The sequence below is a fragment of the Dromiciops gliroides genome, chromosome 1, assembly GCF_019393635.1.
Source record: "Dromiciops gliroides isolate mDroGli1 chromosome 1, mDroGli1.pri, whole genome shotgun sequence".
Classification (NCBI taxonomy): Eukaryota; Metazoa; Chordata; class Mammalia; order Microbiotheria; family Microbiotheriidae; genus Dromiciops; species Dromiciops gliroides.
Window position 1 is genome coordinate 400,820,771 of NC_057861.1, and position 21,119 is coordinate 400,841,889.

Consider the following 21,119-nt stretch of genomic DNA (forward strand, 5'->3'; position numbering starts at 1 on the left):
TTTTTTACTGCTATACTACTTAATTTGGTCCATGGAGTTTTCACAGTAAAACAAATTTATTTTTTAAAAAGTTATTTAAACCCTTTGTAAAATTTAGTGATAAAAGTTTTTAAAGCAGGGAATCTAACTGCATGTGAGAACAGAATGACATTTCTAAAGTCCATTGGTATTTTATGGTCATATTCATTCAGCAAAGGCACTTATAGGCACTGTGGATATAAGACTATATCATGTGACTTTTTTCTCCAAGAGCTTACATTCTAATTTATAGGAGGGGACATAAACAGAAATAATTACATAAGTCTGGGGCTGCTTATAAGGATTTGTCAAACTCCCTTGGGAGGTTGGGTACTGTGCTAACTCTGAGGATACAAAGAAAGGCAAAAAGCCTTTCATATTCTCAAGGAGCTCACAGTCTGGGAGACAAGAGGCAAACAACTAGACAACAAACAAGAAGCCATAGAGAGTAAGTTAGAGGTGAGAAACAAAGGGAAGACTCTAGCATTAAGGGGTATAGGGAAAGGCTTCTAGTAGAAGCGTGAATTGTTGGGGCTTGGAAGAAAACCAGGGAGGCCCGAAGGCAGAGATGAGGAGAGACAGTATTCCAGGCTTGAGGGCCAATTAGTAGAAATGCCTGATAAATATCTTATACAAGCAGTGACAAAGAGGCTGTTGTCACAGGATCACCCAGAATTCATAAGGCATCTGGGGTAAGGACTGGGCAACTAAGGTGTAGAAAGACTAGAAAGGTAGGAAGAGGCCATATTATGAAGGACTTTGAACATCAAACAGGGTTTTATAATTTTAACCCTGAAGGTGATAGGCAACCACTGGAGTTTGTTGAATAGGCAATGATATGGTCAGATTTATACTTTAGGAAGATAAATTTGATAGCTGAGTGGAAGATAGACTGTGGTTGGGAGAGATTTGAAGCAGGAAGACCGACCAGCAGGCTTTTGCACTTGTTCAGGCATGAGATGATAAGGTCCTTTAGCAGTGTGGTAGCAGTGTTAGGAGAGAGAAGGGAGTATATGTGAGAAATGTTAGGGAGGTAGAATTAACAGATTGGTTGGTTGGGATTGGGGCAGGGAGGGTTGAGAGTGAAAAATCAAGTATAATACATCTAGGTTGCCAGCCTGGGTGACGGAGAGAATGATAGTACCACTGATAGCAATAGGGAAGTTTAGAAGGAAAGAGGTTTGTGGGGGAAAGGTGTTCCATTTTGGACACGTTGAGTAAGATATCTTTGGGACAGAAATCTCACTAGGCAGTTGGAGATGTGAGACTGGAAGTTTAAGAGAGAGGCTGGGGCTGGATATAAGTAGTATTGGTAAATCATTAGCATAGAGATGATAATTGAATCCATAGGAACTGATGAAATTTCCAAGAAAAGTAGCATATTGGGAGATGAAAAGAGGGCTTAGGGACAGAGCCTTGAGGAATACCTGCAACTTATCCAGGATGAAGATCCAGAAAAGGAGACTGGGAAATTACCTGATAGGTAGTGCAAAAGCAAATAGAAATAAAAGTGAAGGGAAAATTAATATTCTTTCCTCACACCTGAGTTTTTCTTCATTTTTTACCTTGTAGGATTTATACATGGCTCTACAAGCATTTTCATTTAAAACAAAGGACATTGAGGAAGCCATGACAAATACTGTTTTATATGGAGGTGATCTTCATTCTGCCTTGGATTGGCTTTGTTTAAATCTTCCAGATGGTAAGCAAAATGGCCTTCAGTATTTATGGCTGTTGTGTATTTTCTGCCTGTTTCATGAAATTTGTAGCAAACTCTTCATTGTTATTTGACTGCTTATTGCCCTTTAAAGGCGGTCCTTTATTTTTAATGAACAAAATTTTCTTGTTTTTTTTAATTCATTTAACTAGTCAATGTAATAATTAACTAATTTACTTTTATATGCTTTAATAATAGCATGTGGTCTTAAAAATCCTTTAATAAAACATATTTTTCTCAGATCTTTAGTTCTAAATGTTACTGTATTTCTCTATTGCCAATTATTAGAAATGGTATTTTAAAAATAAAGAAAAGGTCAAATTTGAGATACAAAGAAATAGAATATCTTATTAGCTAAAGAAATTGAGAGTTCTAGTGTGTGATAGCATCTTTTTTTCTAAACTGCTAGGGACTGCATGGCCTATAAATTGGGTTGGAAAACTCATGCAGAATGGTTTCATTACCAATAGATGTCAGTGTTTGCTGCATTTTGAAAATGCTGCAATTTAGAAATACATTTTACCTATAATTGCCAAAATGAAAGTTAAGACCTAAACGAAAGTCATTTAAAGTTACACTGAAACATGTGAATTTAGGGTGGCCGTGCTGATTTTGGTCTTACTTTCTATTTGCTTTTGTGCCAGAAGTCTGTATTTACTGATGTGGTTGCTTTCCCTTGATACTGGATGCATTAATGTAAAAGTAGTTGATTTCTTCATGTATTTTGTGTTTGTGAAATCATCACTTTCAACCTTAATATTGAATATTTAATTTGTATAAAATGACAGACAGAATAAGAGAAATAAAACACTTTGTGATTTAGATTATAGGATCAGAAAAATGGTGTTTATTTTAAAAAAAGAAGTTGCATCTCCCTATTGCCTCTGGGATCTACTATATATGCCTCTTTTTGTCATTATTAACCCTTCACAATTTTATCTGAGCCTGTCTTTCCAGTCTTAGTACATTTTTTACTCCCTTTGACTCACTCTGTAATCTAGCCACACTAGCCTCCTGCTGTTCCTTATACACAGTTCGTCTTTGCATAAGCTATCCACCATGCCTTGAAGGCCCTCCCTCCCATTCTCTGTCTCTTAGAATTCTCAGAGTCCTTCAGAGTTTGGTTTGTGTATCTCCTCCTATCCAAGGGCTTTCCTTATCCCCCTACCTACTAGTACCCTGTCCTTAGATTAGTCATGTACTTAATATTTAAACATGTACTTAATATTTCTTTATGAATGTGTGTTGTTCTCCATGATAGAATGTAAGATCCTTGAAAGGGAGGGCTTAGTTAATTTCTGACTTTGTGTCCCTAGTGCTTAGAATGTGCAAAAGGCACTTATCAAGCACCTGTGTGCCAGGCATTATAGATAAATGAAACAGGCCTTGCCTTCCCTTAAGAGCTTACAGTCTATCAGGTGGTGGGCGGCAGCATATAAATGCAAAGTAAATACAAGGTAACTGGGCATAGGGGAGATACACCAGCAATTGGAACATCAGGAATCATGAGTCAGTAGGATTTGGGCGTCTGAACTAAGCTGTGAAGGAAACTGGGAATTCTGAGAGGTGGAGAAAAGGAAGAAGTGTATTGGGGGCCTAGGGTGCAGCCTGTGTGAAGACCAAAAACAGGGAGATACATGGGGGCGTGCCATGGACAGAAGGGTAGAAAGGCCAGTTTGGCTGAACCTAAGAGCAGTATGTATTAAAGCTGGAAAGATAGGTTGGAGCCATGTTGTAAATGTGGAACAAAGGAGTTTGTGTTTGATCCTAGAGATCCCCGGATGGAACCACTGCAGTTTCTTGAACAGAGGATTTAGAAGCGTCACTTTGTCAGGATGTAGAGAATAGGTAGGAAAGGTGAGAGAGGAGGCAGAGAGATGCAATACAATCATCCAGGTAAAAAGCCATGAAGTTCCTAAACTAGAGTGCTAACCCACTCTCAATCCATGTGGCTGGAGAGAAAGGGACAGATGTGAAAGAAGATTTAGAAGTATCATTAAGATGTGGCAGCTGAATATGTAGAGTGAAAGTAAGGAGTGGAAGCACATTAGGATGAATTGGGGCCTTCTGGGATTAGGATATAAGGACCAAGGTTCCATAGTCCTTGCTTTCAGCTCAAGAGGCAGACCTCTTGGGGTTCAAGGACTCAGCAAGAATGTTATACTAATGGGGCAGCTAGATGACACAGTGGATAAAGCACCAGCCCTGGATTCAGGAGGCCCTGAGTTCAAATCCGGCCTCAGACACTTAACACTTACTAGCTGTGTAACCCTGGGCAAGTCACTTAACTCCAATTGCCTCACCCCCCCCCCCCCCAATGTATACTAAGGGCTCAGTTGCAGTTCCATTTGTTGACACACATAGCATAATTGCACGGCATCAGGAAAAGTTCAGAATTGAGACAGGGTTAATGAATGGGAGGAGAAAAGAGGGACTACATGGACACACTCTTACCTCCATAGGGCCACTCACATGACGAGAGGGCGCAAAGCCATAGGATATTGATGGTAGATGTTCTCTTCTGAGTTACTCCATTTTGTCACATACAACAAAGGATAGTGCATTTGTCAAGTTCAGTTCCTAGAAGTGCCTCAGGAGAATTGGGGAAGTTTCTTTTGATTCTTAAAGAGCTCTGTGAGGTAGATACTATTCTTCTGTCCCAGTGTTACTGGTTAGGAAGCTGACGTTTAAAAGGATTGGATGATTTATCCTGGATCATGTGGCTGGTTTAGTCTGTGAAGAGGGATTGAAGCTCAAGTGTTGCTGACTTCAAGCCCAGGATGGTGTCCCATTCTACCACACAGATTTAGCAAGAGGAATTCTTAGGAAATTATTTTAGCAGTTTTATTTAAGCAAGGAGAAAATAATGATCTAGCTTACAAAAAGGAGAACCGTAGTCCTTGAGAATAGCATGACAAGAAATGTTGGGGCAGAATAAGAAGTCACTAAAGGAATAGGATTTTTTTTTTTAAAAATAAGATTTTAAAAGAAAAAGAAGAGCAGGACAGCAGAGTATAAAGAATAATGTTGAGAACAACTTGAGTGACAAAAATATTTGAAACTGGGGCAAAGCAAGGTGCTAAAGAGATTTGGGGGCAAAGGAAAAGGGGGGAAATTTGTAGTATTTGAGTACAGATTAGAAAAAAGTCTTTATTAACTGAAGTGAAGCGATCCATAGGCAAAAGTAAGAATGAACTGTGGTAAAAGGAAAGAGTAGCATTTCAGAGAGATAATCAAAAGGATTTGGTATCTGGGGAAAGAAAGAGAAATTTAAGTTAAGTGATGTCTGCCAAGTTTTAAGAATTCTTAACTAACAACTGCTGCCCCAGAATCATTGAATTTTAGAGCAGGAAGGAACCTAGACAATACTTAGTCCCATGCCCATCATTTTTTTTCTCTTTGGTATGAGGAAACTGAGTCCCAGAGAAGTACAGTGACTTATCTACAGTCACACAGCTAATAAGTTGTCAGATCCCATTATGGCAAAATCCACAGAGTATGTACAAATTCAATAACTTTACTAGAATTTTGCAAAAATTATTCCAAATAAGTGGGTATGATGATTTTTTTAACATATGAATATTTTTGGTATAATGACATTTGATCTATAGTGTTTGAGAAAAAGTGAAAATTGGATTTTTGAGAGGTCATGGGACCTTAGCTTGAAATATACAAAGAACAGAGTTTTGCTTTTTTTTTCCCATTTGATAGCTTCAGGGACTTCTTTGTATATATAATATTATTTTATTTTGCATTAATTGCTTTCCTTTTCAAGATTCACTTCCTGAAGGATTTAGTCAAGAGTTTGAAGAACAGCAACCCAAAAGCAGGCCAAAATTTCAGTCTCCTCAAATACGGGCTACTACTCCACCTCCTCAGCCACCTAATACTAAAAAAAGGGAAGATGAGCCTGAAGTTAAGGTAATTTTAGAAATTACCAACTTAAAACTTGTTTAAAAAAAAAGTCAAATTTATGTGCATTGCAATAGAAAATAAGTCTTGAGTGGTTATTACTTTTATCTTTTTTATGTCTCCTTGCAATCCTCCCCCACCCCCGTACTGTTTCCTAACCCATTTCTAAATCTCACTTCCTTTATTTAAATCCTTCTGTACTTAAAGAGAAGCTGCTATGGTACAGTGGAAATAGTCAGACACCTCTTCAGGTGTATGACTTGGGACAAATTTATTCATTTCTCTGGGACATAGTTTGTTCATCTGTAAAGAGAATGGACTAAGTGACCTCTAATGTGCCTTCTAGTTCAAAAATCTAGGTAGCTCTACTTTTGATTTCCCCAAAGCTTGGATTTCTCAGGGAAGGTTAAGTTCAGTTAACATTTGGTGCAGCCATTTTGGAAAGAGGTTTGGAATTATGTAAATAAGTGACTAAAATGTCCACACCTGTTGACATCTTAGAGATTCTATTACTAGGCTCCTTCCTTCCCTTCATCCCCCCCCCCTTTTTGGTGGGGCAATGAGAATTAAGTGACTTGCCCAGGGTCACACAGCTAGTAAGTGTCAAGTGTCTGAGGCCAAATTTGAACTCAGGTCCTCCTGAATTTAGGGCTGGTGCTTTATCCACTGCGCCACCTAGCTGCCCCATATGCTTACTTCATTTTGCATCAGATCATACAAGTCCTGCTATACTTCTCTGTATTCATCATATTTCTTTTTTACAGCAGAGCAATATTCCACTGCATTCATGTACCACAATTTGTTTGGTCATTCCATGATCAATGAACATCTACTTTGTTTCTAATTCTTTGCCATCACCTTCCCTCAAGGAGAACCTTGATAAGAACAAAGTCTCCATATATACCAAAATATTTATAGTTGTGATGGCAAAGGGAGAATGAAGTAAGCAGAAATAAGAAAACAATATGCACAATGAATACAACAGTGTAAATGGAAAGAGTAACCACAAGCAATCAAAAGTGAAAGTTGCAGAGTTATAAAGATTAATCATGTCTCCAAAGAAAAGACATGAGAAGATAATCCACCCCATTCCTTTGCAGACAGATGTCAGAAATCCATGCCTGTTGAACATTTCATATATTTTCAGACTTTAGATGCATTGATCAGTTTTGCAGATTCTTTTTCTTTAAAAAATTATTTAATAAATGTTATATCTCTCTGGGAGAAGGCAGGGGGAGAAATACTGAGAGAAATTATGGTGGTATAAAAAAGATATCAGTAAAAGTGTATATTTTAAAATTCAATTAATATTCGTTGAGCCTCAGAAATTCTTTATGACTTAAAATTTGTGTTAAATCAAGAAATATCACTCTTAAATTTTATTTCCTTCCCTTATTTTGATATTATAAAGATTTTTTTCACCTTTAATCTTCATTTTTCTGATGTTTACTCTCTTTTCCTAGCAAAAAAATGTAGAAAAGGACAAAGAAGTAAATATGAAAGAATGGATTTTACGGTATGCCGAACAGCAGAGTCAAGAAGAAAAAAATGAGAATTCTACAAGTTTAGAAGAAGAGGAAAAATTTGACCCTGTAAGTTAAAGGTTTTGTGACAGGTTTTATTTTGAAGGATGATCAATTGACAAATATTTGAGTGATTATTGCATATAAAGCTCATTGCTAAATCCTTTAGGGAAATAGAAAGCAATATTAGAAATATCTCTGCCCTTGGAATGCTTCAGTTTTATCCATTATAGCTATCTTTCTGTTAACAAAAAAAGTACTTAAAATACAAAGCAGTATATTGGTACCATAGGAGGTCAGAGGAGGAAAAGAATACTTCTACTAGGATGGTTAGAAACAACTTAACAGGTAATAAGAATTTAGCTAGACTAAGTAGAGAGAATGACATGAACAAAGATTCAGAAACAGGGACATGTTTTCTTTCAAGGACACTAAATAAATCAGCATATCTTCAGATTTGTGTTCAGAAAATAAAGTGTGAAGTGTTCATTGTAATAAGATGCGCTTCACTTTGAATGCCAGGTCAACAGTTCATTCAGAATTTCCACTGTAAACCATTGAGACCTCTTGGAAGCTTTTGAGCAGAGAAAAGTGGTGTTTCAGAAATGGCAATCTACTGGCATCCTACAGAGTAGATTGGTGAGCTGAGAGACTATAGTTAAGGAGACCATTAAGGAGGTTGTCTATAGTTCCAGTGGGAATTAAGGACCTGATCTATGGTGTTTGAGTGTGGGAATAGAGGGAGGGAGGGATGGTAAAAATAGAGAAGCAGAAATCAAGATGGGCTGCCTGTCTTGTCCTACACGGGAGGGATGAGGATCTGGGGGTTCAGAGAGTGAAGATAGCATTGACAAGTGGGGAAGTTGGGTAAAGAACCACTACTGGAAGAAAGTTGATAAATTTGGTTTTAAATATTAAATTTGTTATAAAATTGTCTAAATCATTGGGAAAATAGTGTTAGAACTGGTTGTCTTGTCTTCTCTCCCTTTCAGGGGAATTATGTCAGATTGTAGAGCACTCTTATTTAGTATGTTTGAGAGAACAAATACTTAAAAGCTTTAGTTTTGGGTAAATTTGAGGCACAGGCCACCCTTACAGAAAAGCAAGTAGGAGTAGTCCCTGAGGAGCTAGTGATTTTGTGGGAGTGGCTTGTTTTGGGGATAGCTGCCTCAAAGATATTGTAAATGAAATTCACATAAATGCGACTAGTGGTTGGACTAAATAAATGACTTATGATGTCCTTTCCAACTTTACAATTCTATGATAGGCTTTTTTGGGGAGGATAATAGGGCTAAATAGAACTGTTTTACTTTGATTAAACCTAGCAAGGAGGCAGTGTGGTGTATGGATAGAGTTGATCTTTAGAGTTGAGAAGAATTGAATTCAAATCCTGCCTCTTATACTGTATGATCATGGGTAATGTCACTTAACCTCTCTAAGCCTCAGTGTCTTCATCTGTAAAATGGGATAATAATACCAATAAAGCCAGCCTTCTAAGATTATTGTGAAGCATAAACTTGATAATTTTTTAGAAACCTGTGAATGTTTCATATTTATAATTTTTTTCTTTTTTTCTTTCTTTCTTTTTTTTTTTTGGTGAGGGAGTTGGGGTTAAGTGACTTGCCTAGGGTCACACAGCTAGTAAGTGATAAGTGTCTGAGGCCGGATTTGAACTCAGGTCTTCCTGAATCCAGGGCCGGTGCTCTATCCACTGTGCCACCTAGCTGCCCCTATATTTGTAAATTAATAATATTAGTAGCAAAGCTTCATTTCCAGTTAACTGAAAACTCCTTTAACACCAAAAAAAATTTTTTTTTTTTTACTTTGGCAATAAAGAGTGCTATCTTCCCTGTAGCGAGGCAAACCAAGCCAGGGACCCAGATGCAGAGGTACCTCTTCCCCCTTCACAACCATCCTCTTGGGGACATGTAAAGACCTCCAGGTGACCTCTAGCCTCATTTTTAGCACATTACTGGGCTTAAAGGAAGCACTTGGGAAACACACAACCAATTGTTGACTTTGAGTCTCTGAAGTCAGCTTTTTGAAACAAGCCAGCAGCCTTCTTCTAGGATTTCTGCAACATCAGTGTTTTTGTGTAAGCCCCTTCAGTCTTCCTGACATTTTTGGATCCTGTACTGGTCTGCACAGTGGACTAGAGATTGAAGCTATGAGACCTCACTTGGCTCATGTTCCACCTTAATTTTCAGTAAGCACCTGAAGGTGCCTCGTGTTAAAGTTAGTGTAGCATGAAGACTAAAGCCCCAGATACAGGCCACTGATGAAGTTGAGGCACCACAGGGGGCCTTTTGTACATCATCTTACACCAGCTAGAATATCCATTCAGTGACCTCTACAGAGCTCCCTGGAGAGCCTTGAACTATTGTCCTGCTATCTGACTATCACAGGCCTCATCTTATCTGACCCAAAGCCCCCATTGACTTCCAGTCTCATAAAGCTGGATCTCTAGGACTAGATAGAGCCTGGCAGGTAGCCTCAGCCACATTGACAAATCTAAGTGCAGAGAGAAGAAGCTCAAGGACACCCTCCTTTAAGATATACTGCCCTCTCTGTGTCTTCTCTTAACTCCCTCCTTTCTCCATCTGAAGATACTGTGGTTGTAATATGTTACATACTGCCCCACCTTGGATCCCTACCTTATCTACCAGAAGTTCTCTCAGATGCTGCCTGAAATGGGCCAGTTGGACTGTCCACAGGCCAGCCTCTCTTTCTTGGAGTATTCTCATTTCCCTGTGTTTGACATGGATGACTACTTTACCTTGTGGTAGGCTGCTGATTGCCAAACCTGGGGAAAACCTTACATTCCTGTGATGATGATTATAATCATTTGGTTTCCCTTTTAGTAGAAACAGCAACAACAAAACTTAACCATCAAATTTAAAAAAGGGGGGGGGGAATAAATCTTACCTAAAACCTGTACATATCATTTAACAAAGAGCTAATGTCCTCATTTTACACTATTCTAGTTCTATTAATCTCATCTTTTTTTATCTTTCTATATTTCTGTATATGTTTATTTTCATACACTTACCCATATACACACAAATGTTTTATGGTATTATTCATTTACATAATGAATAAACATGTCTGATAATTTATTTCATTACCAGGCATGTTTCCCAGTGTCTGTGGGGTTTTTTTGCTATTAGAAAACTTAATATATTTGTATTTTTTAAAATACTGAGTTTTTAATTTTTATTTTAACCATTGCTGATAAAATTTTTCAAATTTTTCAAAAAGTATTACATACTTCCTTGGCTTTCTCATAGAACATACAGAATATAATTTAATCTTAAATGGTACCTCAGTCATAAATTTAAATATCAGTTGTACTTTGATATGTTGAATATTGAAGTATATAGGACTGTTTTCCTCTAAACTGAATAGTCCCAGAATGTATCTGATTCTAGCAGCCTTTTCTTCTCTTAATGCTTTTAATCTACCATGCTCTATAGGGGAAACCACTAGTTAAATCAATAAACTTAATTAAAGTCATAATTCTAAGCCTTTTTCTCACCTAAGGCTGGTTTAGTGCTTGTACACAAGAGTAAAATTACTCGTACAGGTTTTGTAACTTTGTGTATACTCTATGCTGGGGAAAGTGAAAAGATAAATAAGACATAGTTCCTGCCTTCAGGGAGCTTATGTGTTAATAAAGTAATAAAACATGCATATATACATAACTACAATATAAAACAGATGATGGTAAGTAAATTCTTTTCCGGATCTGAGGATCAATATAATTTTTTACTAGAAAATCAGGAAAGGTTTTATGGAGAAGTGACCTCTGAGCTGGATCTTGAAAAATAGGTAAAATTTGAGCAGGGGAATATAGAGTAGGAAAGCAGCCTAAGCCCTGGAAAATGGTATAAAACAAAGGTACAGACAAATGTCACAGGATTTTGATGATGGGATGGTGAATCGTCCAGTTTTGATAGAGTATAGAATCCTTGGAGGAAGGATGAAAAAAGACTAGAAAGGTAGAATGGCAGGCCTTGAATAATATGCAAATATGTTCGACTTTATTGGGTAGGTAATAGGAAGCTGTTGAAGGTTAAGTTTGGCAGACTGACCAGGCCTGGCCCAAGTGGAAAGTAGATGGCCATAATAGATTAATCACCTGTAGATCAGTCCCAGAAGGCATGAGACCTCTAATAACTACAGATATGATAGACATCTAGCACTCATCCTGAGTTTTTCCCTTCAAGAGATCCTGTGCATAAGGCCATGCCAGGGGTGATATTTCCACATAAGATGGAAATTACTTCCCTAGGCAATGATAGTACTTTCCACCTGCCTCCTCTTTGGGGTATGAGCTCCCTCAGCATTAGAGAATAGAAGGACACTCTGCCCTGAGTCATTCTTTAGGGTTATACTGAATCCTTCCCAATTAGCACAGCCTGCAATGTACTCGGGGTTCAAGAATCTAGGATACGGTATGCTAAATCAGACAGTAACTGCAGCAGTTATCTCTTATCCTCTTGTATATTTATACTAAACTTTGCCTAAAACAATAACCAAATGCTTTGACTGGTCATTTCCTTAACCACTAAGTTTGATTATACAGACAGGCAATCAAACAGGCTAAAAGAAGTATATAGATGAGAAATCTGAGCTATAAGGGTGAAATGATTTACTCAGGAAACATCCTGTGACAGTATCTTGATAATCTTTTAAATCCCTTCCAACTTTGATGTTATGATTCTGTTCTGTGACAGAATTGGTATTAGGAGTGTGAGGATTAGACTTAGTCTACCATTATACTTTGCCTCTTAAATAATAATTATAGGGTTATAGGATTAAGAGCAAGATCGTGTAGTTCAGAACCATTATTTTACAGATGAATAGCCCCAGGGGAAATAAATGTCAATAAACTAGTTTAAATCTTACTAATTTCTGTATTAACCTCTTACTGATCATCTTATTTGAAACAGAATGAAAGATACTTACACCTTGCAGCAAAGCTTCAGGATGCAAAGGAACAGGCAGCTTCCTCTAAGCTAGAAAAAAACAAGCAAGGCCAGAAGGAGGCACAAGAAAAAATAAGGAAATATCAGAGGGGTGAGTCCTTTCAAATTGCTTTGCTATAAGCTTATGTTAAATTATTTCCTCTTTTGCCATTCCAGCATGGGAATTGCCTCAGTCTGATGTTTCCATTCTTACCTTATGGTTTCTAGTACAGAATGCCTTCCCCATCCCCAAGGGATAGGTTCCATAAATCCAAGTATTTGTTTCCAACATAAAATGCTTCAGATAATAGCCCACTTGCATTCCTTTTTTTCCACCATTTAAAAAATATTCTGATTGTAAGGAAGATGATTCATTTAATGAATGATGCTATGCCTAATCACACAGCAACAGGAGGCAGCAAATATTCAAACTTCAAAAAGACAAGTAGATATTAGATATCAGCAGGAGTAGTCAGGAAGGGGAAGTAAATGAGAGGAAGCCATGTTCAACCAAATAGAAAATATAAGCAAAGGATGTGGAAAGTTGTTTTTTGTTCTTAAGGGCATGAAGAGGGGTCATCCCTAGTATTTAGATCTTGCCACAACAGATGCTTAGGGTCTGAGAGAGACCCATCACCTAAGTAAGGTTCTAGATTTTGACAAATCATAAACAGATGAAAATAAAAACATTGAGTGATAATAATTTCTTATTTATTTACTTTTTGCAGGGCATTGAGGGTTAAGTGACTTACCCAGGGTAACACAGCTAGTAAGTGTCAAGTGTCTGAGGTTGGATTTGAACTCAGGTTCTCCTGAATCCAGGTCTGGTGCTTTATCCACTGTGCCACCTAGCTGCCCCGTGATCATAATTTCTTAAGAGAAATTTTTTTTAATAAAAGTATTTTATTATTTTCCAGTTACATGTAGAGATAGTTTTCAACATTTGTTTTTATAAGATTTCCGATTTCCGATTTTTCTCCCTCCCTCGCCCCCTCCCCTAGACAGCAGGTAATATAATAGAGATTTTATAACATTAAACATTTCTGCATTAGTCATGTTATAAGAGAAGAATCAGAGCAAAAAGGAAAAACCTCAAAAAAGAAAAACAGCACCAAAAACAAAAGAAAAAGTATGGTTCAGTCAGCATCCATATTCCACAGTTCTTTTTTTTTTCTGGATTTGGAGAGCCTTTTCCATCATGAGTCCTTTGGAATTTTCTTGTACCGTTGTATTGGTGAGAAGAATCTAGTCTATCACAGTTGACCAACACATAATGTTGATGATACTGTGTACAATGTTCTTTTGGTTCTGCTCATCTCACTCATCATCAGTTCATGCAAGTCCTTCCAGGTTTCTCTGAACTCCTCCTGCTCATCATTTTTTACAGCACAATAGAATTCCGTTACATTCACACAACTTGTTCAGCCATTCCTCATTTGATGGGCAGCCCCTCAATTTCCAATTCCTTGCCATCACAAAAAGAGCAGCTATAAATATTTTTGTACATGTGAGTCTTTTTCCCTTTTTTATGAACTCTTTGGGGAAAAGACCCAAAAGTGGTATTGCTGGGTCAGAGGGTATGCACAGCTTTATCGACCTTTGGGCATAATTCCAAATTGCTCTCCAGAATGGTCAGATCCGTTCATAGCTCCACCAACAATGCATTAGTGTTCCAATTTTTCCACAGCTTCTTAAGAGAAATTTTTAAAAATTGTTTTACCAGTCTAAAGTAACATCAAGAACATGGTAAAAGAGGATAAAAGAGCTCAACACACACTTCATCCAGCAAACATTTGGTTTCCAGTGCATTAACAGTACAAATAAAAAACAACAGTCTTTGTCCTCATGGAAAATATGGACTGCTGGCATGCAATGGAACATGTACATAGAAGTAAATAGAAAGTGATTTACAAATGGAAAAAGAGGGAGAATACTAACAATTGAAGGAATCAGGGAATGCCTTGATGATGCTTAAGCTGGACCTGAAAAGCACATTGGAATGCCAAGAGGCAGAGGGGAAAAGGGGAGACCATTGCAGGGATGACTTGTAACCTATACAAAGAGACTGAGGTGGGTAATGGAGTGATGTCTAAATAGAACAAGTAGGCCAGTTGGTCTGGAATGAAAAATAGTGGAAAATTGGTCTATAAAGATGAGCTGGAGCCAGATTATGAGGGTTTAATGAACAGATAGGAGTTTTGTTTTTGGTGTGTTTTTTTTACAGGGCAATGAGGGTTAAGTGACTTGCCCAGGGTCACAGAGCTAGTAAGTGTCAAGTGTCTGAGGCCAGGTATGAATTCAGGTCCTTCTGAATTCAGCGCCGGTGTTTTATCCACTGTGCCACCTAGCTGCCATTGCACCCCCACACCAGGAGTTTGTTTTTTATCCTAGAGGGAATAGGAAGTGACCACGGCTTCTTGTATAGGCTAGTGACAGATGCATTAGGAATATCAGTTTGATAACTGTGTATGGATAGATTGAATAGAGGAGAGAGTAGATTAAGAGAAACCAAATTGGGAGGTTTTGTAATAGTCTGTCAGGAGATGATAAGAGCCTGCCCTCTCTAGCCTGTTCTTAAACACCAGTAATTTACCAGTGATGCAGTTTCTATGAATTGTGAATTACCATGATTTCTAAAGAATCAAAATTGCAGTTGACCATCAGGCTAATAGATTCATAAGAAGTGAAGGCCAGGCAGCTAGGTGGCATAGTGGATAATGCACAGGCCCTGGATTCAGGAGGACCTGAGTTCAAATCCAGGCTCGGACACTTGACACTTACTAGCTGTATGACCCTGGGCAAGTCACTTAACCCTCATTGCCCTGCAAAAAAAAAAAAAAGTGAGGTTACCACATCATAAGAGCAAGGGTTAACAGATTGATAGAATGAGTGCTGCCAAAATTGGTTTCCCCTATCAGACTGTGAGTTCCTTGAGCATGAGGAATATCTTTTGCCTTTCGTTGTATCCCCAGCATTTAGCAAAGTACCTGACACATCATGGGTGCTTCATCAATGTTTATTGACTGACTAGGTCTTTGAGTATATTTTTTAAAAGGGCAAATATTTCAATACCTATATAAAATCAGTTCTTATATAGAAGCACTAATTTATTTGGCTGATAGATTTTTTAGGGCAAAGTCTGAAATGTGTATGTCCAACATAGACACACCTACTGAAGCAGCCTTCTCCCAAATGAGTTCTTTCCAAAAGCAAACAAACAAGTAAATAAATGACATCTCTTATTGGGAATAGTACTATTCCATTGTTGATTCAGTGAGTCAGTGTTTACCATTTGCAGTTGAGATAATAAATCTTAACAGGCGCTACTTTTTCAGGGTGAATTCCGTATTTGTCTAACAATGTAAAAAATCAACTTTGATATGCTTAGATGAACACATGATTTTGAACTATTGTTTGCTGCAAGTACAAAAATTTATTGGGAACTGTTATAGCTCAAAGATGATATGGCGAGATCTGACTGATCTTTCTGGGCCTGTTGTAAGTAACTTCAGCACTCTAGTGGAGTATACTTCACAGCTCTACGGTTTCAGGAATACTGTTTTATACTAGCCAGATTCATGAATCAGATAAACCATCAATCCAGAATAAAACGTAAACCAGTGTTAAACATATACTATGTGGGAGATATACTTTTCAAGACTCTTCATGTGGTTTTTTCTTGTGAAAGGTAAGTATTTCTGAACATCAGAAGATTACTTGGTCATCAGGGAATTCCAACGATATAAAGAGAATTGGATGTTCTTAAGGGAGATTTCCTTTAAGCCAGAGTCTTTTAGTAAATTACCATAACAATACTCATGGGAAGGGGGCAGCTAGGTGGTGTAGTGGATAAAGCACAGGCCCTAGATTCAGGAGGACCTGAGTTCAAATCCAGACTCACACACTTGACACTTACTAGCTATGTGACCCTGGGCAAGTCACTTAACCCTCACTGCCTCACCAAAACAAACAAACAAACAAAACCACACAACAATACTCATGGGAATTCAAATATAAAAAACCAGTTATCTAGGATCAGAGCCCTTTCCCCTTTGGATAATGTAGGGCAGACACTAATCCATTGTTACTACAATTCTTTCTAGATTCCATACAGACTACTGTCCCAGTGTTACCTCGAATGACTGATACAATACAGTTGTGATGATTGCAGTTTTTATCGGTTAGATTTTTAATTCCTTTAGATAGGTTTGGGACACACTTTGGTCCCTTCAGATTTTATTAGAGACCTTTGTTTCTTGGTAAGAGTGACACCAAAATGGCACCACTGGAATTGAAGTCTTTATGATCATGGGCAAGTCACCTAACCTCACTGAGTCTTGGTTTCCCCATAATTAAAATGGAGATGATATACTTACAGGATTGCATGATCATAGAATGTTATATAAATGTGAACTGTTGCTATTTATTGGGTTTGGAAGACACCCAGGTGTCATAAACAACTCAAAGTCTGTTCTGGACTGGGCCTGACTCAGGTCAAGCTCCTGTTTTGAGTCCGTATTGGAACAAAATGGAACAAAAAAACTCTGGAAATTTACTTAGCCCCAACAAAAGGCTATTCACAAAAATAGACATTGAGGACCCCTTGAGTTGCCTCAGCTGAGCAAATCTTTGGTCACAATCTACCAGCCAAGCATCTGATAGTCACTTTCAGTTCCTCTGGCTGCTTTGTGCTCAGGACGTGAGGAAGTGACATCAACAGTAGAACACATACCACCACCCCTGTTTCCCTGAACCAATCAAGTCTCAAGGAATGAATATTATAACTTAAATGAGGTGTGGATAGTGGAAGAATTAGGATATTTCTCCTACTGCAACATCCATTTTATTCATTCTTATTTGCTTCAGTTTAAATGGTGCCATTTAATGACCTTGCCTCGTAAGTTTTTCTATTTGGGACAGTAACCTCATGTGCACTGACTATAGAATGAATTAAAATTTTTCTTTGCCCATATTTGTATTCACTTCGAATTTGTAAGCAATAAGTAAATTTGTATGACCTGACCCAAAATAAAGCTATGCTCTTGATAATTTAATCTTGGATTAAATATTCCCAGGCTGCCATAATGTCTTATTGCCTTGCTTCTCCTTGACGTCCTTAGGACTGCTGATGGTTTGTAGAGTTGCTCTTCCCTTCCTGGTATATCTCTGAGGTCATGCTATTCAAGTGGTTTTTGCCTATCTCCTCTGTTGCGGTTGTCATTTCTCTCATTTGTCAGTGAGTCTGCTAACTGAAAGAAAGGTTTTTTTAACCAAAATTTAGGGTCATGGGCTTTGAGTTTGGAAGGTAATTTAGTAAACTCATTTTATAACTTAATAAATTGAGACCTAGAAAGGTTAAGTGATTTATCCAGAGTCACAGCAATAGAAAACAGCAGAGCTAGGATTTTAACCCAGATCTCTTGGAAATGTCCTCTTCTCTCTGCTTTTTAAAAATGCCAGTGAGGCTTGGCTTTTGTCATTATCAACAATGAGCTCCCTTTCCTTCTTTGGTAAAGACCACTTCACTTCCTTTGGACTCTTTTTTCCTCAGCTGTGGTTGACTAGATACATCACTATTCGAAGACTTTTACATTGCTTCCAAGTTCTCAGTTGTTTCAGACAGTTGAGATTACTGTTTGACTAACCACCAAATAAATGTTATCTATACTTTTTCTGGAAAATCATGGCAAATGTCTGAAACTAACATCTCAGTTTTCTTTTGTAGAAATGGAAACTTTAGAAGATCATCCTGTGTTCAACCCAACCATAAAGATTTCACAGCAACAGAATGAAAAAAAAAAGCCATTATTGGCTCCTGAAGGGGAAGGGACTTTGAACCTGAATTTATTTGAAAATTCTATGGTTGTAGAAGAAGAAAAAGGTAAAAGAATTGATCTTGTGTATGACTTGCAAAATAGCAGTGAAATATTCAAAATTTTGTATCATGAGACAATATTTTCAGCTGATTGATTATAATGCATCAGGTTGCAGTTTTGAATTTTATTGTATTCCATGCTATTTGCCTCAGAAATGAGCTTCAGCCTTAAAAGAAAGCTATCTTTTATTCTCAACTGTCAAATAAAAGCCATTTTTGCACATAATCTATCAAACTTAGTTCTTAAGCAGAAAAATCCAGTTTATCCAGAAAATGTTTCCTAGAGTCATACTCTTTTCAGACATAGCCAGTCTTTTACAAGAACACAGATTTCTTAAGACCTCAAACAAACTAACTTAAAAGGTAAATTTTTGCATTTTCTCATTTCAGGCAAGATGTTTCATTTCATTAAAGTCATTTACCTATTTAACTGTCAGGACTGTCCTTTTTCTCTCTTTGTCCTTCCTACTTCCTTAAAAAGTGCCATTACTAAAAATGAAGCATGATACTTCATAGATCATAGATTTATAAAGCTGGAAGAAGTATTAGAGCTCATTTAATCCAACCCCTTTGTTTTACATATGAGGAAACTGAGACACAGGGAGGTTAAGGAACTTGCCCAAGGCCATACCATTAGGAAGTTGCAGAACCAGAATTTGAATCCATGCCTTCTGACTCAAAATCCAACATTCCTTATACTGCATCATATGATTCAAGAGATTTTCTGCTGCTACTTGATTACTAATTAAATCTTTTGTGTGCCATTTTAGCAAAAAAGAAAGATCCTCGTGATGTGAGAAATTTTGACTACACTGCTCGAAGCTGGACTGGCAAATCTCCCAAACAGTTTCTCATTGATTGGGTCAGGAAAAATCTTCCCAAGAGTCCGAATCCTTCCTTTGAAAAGATTGCAGTTGGTAAATACTGGAAATGTAGGTATGTATTTCTGAAGAGCTGAATTAATAGTTTTTAAAATGCAAATTTATGATATTGATTTCGCATGAATTGGACATTTGAAAGGAACTTTAAGCTGGGATGGGTAGAGGTCACAAATTCTATTCTGCTTACAGACTTTTTTAATATAAAAAATTTATAAAGTAAATTTAGGTTGAATATTGATTGATAAGAAAATTTGCTTCATCAGTTTTGTAAACACATTGTTTTTTACTTTAAAGAGTAAAAGTAGTTAAATCTGAAGATGATGTACTGGTGGTGTGTCCTACAATTCTGACAGAGGATGGCATGCAAGCTCAGCATCTGGGAGCAACTCTGGCTCTTTATCGTTTAGTAAAAGGGCAGGTAAGACTTGTTTCTTCTAAAGGATCCCGAGTTACATTGGTGTATATATTACTTCCATGCATTCTGTAGCTAGTCCATATTTGATGATTTTTTTTGGCTTGGTTGTCTTACATGCTGCTGAGGAATCAGGGTCACCAGCATCCCCCAATGAGACCTCAGTTGAGGATTTTATTGGCGTGACACTTGATTTCATAAGTCATTTTGGGGATATTGGCTCCCTTTAGGTTACATTAAATGCAAGCTTCCTGTTTACAAAAATATTAAAACAAAACATTAGAAAAGAAAACCTAAAAATTCTCAATTCTTCCCATCTTGCCCTCAAAAGGAAGAAACAATTGGATTGTCAAAATATCATGTTATAATAATAGTATTTTATCTTTAAAAGGAAGATTCAAAAGCATTATTATTTTAAGATCAACATCACCCCTGGGCCAAGCTAAAGAATTAGGACTTTCGTAGTTTTAATCCTAGGTCTGCTTATTTACCATTGGAAAGAAATTTAAGTTTATACTTCATTTTTCTTCAAGTGTGAAACAGAAATTACATATCTGGATAGCTTCATAAAATTGACAGGAATAATTATCAACAGAAGCATAGGATACTATATTAGAATTTTACTCTTTTAAATGATTTTATCTGTGTGGTCTATCTTTTTAACTTTGTCCACAGTGATTTATTTATGAATATACCGAAAGGACTCATTATAAGAGAACTGTAGCCCTACCCAAGAGTGCCATGGGGAGCTAACTAGTTAATTCTTATTGTATTTGGCAAAGATCACAGATTTAGGACTGGAGGCCCTTAGATGTCCTCTGGTCTAACACCTTCCTTTTACAGATGAGGAAATCAAGACCGAGATAGATTGAGCATCATCTTTAATCTGTCCTGTCACCCATGGTCCCTGAGATAGGAAGTCATAAAGTTAAGATTTGAATCAAGAGGCATTTATTAAGCTCCTTCAATGTTCTTGGCAGCCTACTAAGCGCCAGTGACACAGAACAAAATAATTCTCTTGCAGAACATATTAAGTACATATAAAATAAATATGAAGTGATTAAATATAAGGTAGTTTGGAAGAGAAGACATAGGAAAGAGCTCCTATAAAAAGTAGTGCCGCTTGAGCTGCCTCCTGAAGGCAGAGAGGGGTTGGCTCAGTAAGGAGAGGTGGGGAAGGGAGAACATTCCAGACATGGGAGGTGGAGGTCCCCGTGTGAGGAACGGCAAGAAGACCAGTTTGGCCAAGTTGTCGAGTATGTGAAGGGGAGGAAGTAGAGACTGGAACCAGGTTGTAATGGGCTCTAAAAACTAAAGAGGAGTTTGGTGACAGGGAGCCACTGGAGTTCTTGAACAGGAAAGTGACATGGCCAGAGCTGAGCTTTAGGAATATGGACAGCCATGTGGAGGGTTAATCAGATAAGAGAAGGAGACCAATCAGGAGGCTCTTGGCAGCAGTCTAAGAAAGGTGATAAAGGGCTGAAGTGGGGTGGTAGCTGTGTGAGTGCAGAGAAAGGGATGGGTACAAGAGATGCTTCTAGGGCTGTCAGGTAACTTAGTGGTTCAGCGGGTAGAGCACTGAGCCCAGGGTCAAGAAGACCTGAGTTAAAAATCTGGCCTCAGACACTTACTAGTTATGTGACACTGGGCCTCTGTGGACCCTGGGACTCTGCTTGCCTCAGTTTCCTCAACTGTAAAATGAGGATAATAATAACAGGGATGTGTGGACCAAATGAGATAATTTGTAATATGCTTAGTACATAGTAGGCACTTAATACGTGTTTTCTTTCCCTCTCTCTAGAGATAGAATCAGC

The 21,119-nt window shown here is 37.7% G+C and overlaps 1 protein-coding gene across 1 annotated transcript in view; it reads left to right on the plus strand.

Moving 5' to 3' along the window:
- The window catches only part of DHX29 (DExH-box helicase 29), a 61,198-nt gene that overhangs the window by 10,795 nt on the left and 29,284 nt on the right, over window positions 1–21,119 (plus strand). The window contains exons 4-10 of the mRNA XM_043976882.1: window positions 1,591–1,720; window positions 5,511–5,656; window positions 7,111–7,239; window positions 12,123–12,249; window positions 17,863–18,018; window positions 18,783–18,948; window positions 19,188–19,311. Of these exons, the coding sequence (XP_043832817.1) occupies window positions 1,591–1,720; window positions 5,511–5,656; window positions 7,111–7,239; window positions 12,123–12,249; window positions 17,863–18,018; window positions 18,783–18,948; window positions 19,188–19,311 (978 nt within the window). The remainder of the gene's footprint in view (window positions 1–1,590; window positions 1,721–5,510; window positions 5,657–7,110; window positions 7,240–12,122; window positions 12,250–17,862; window positions 18,019–18,782; window positions 18,949–19,187; window positions 19,312–21,119) is intronic.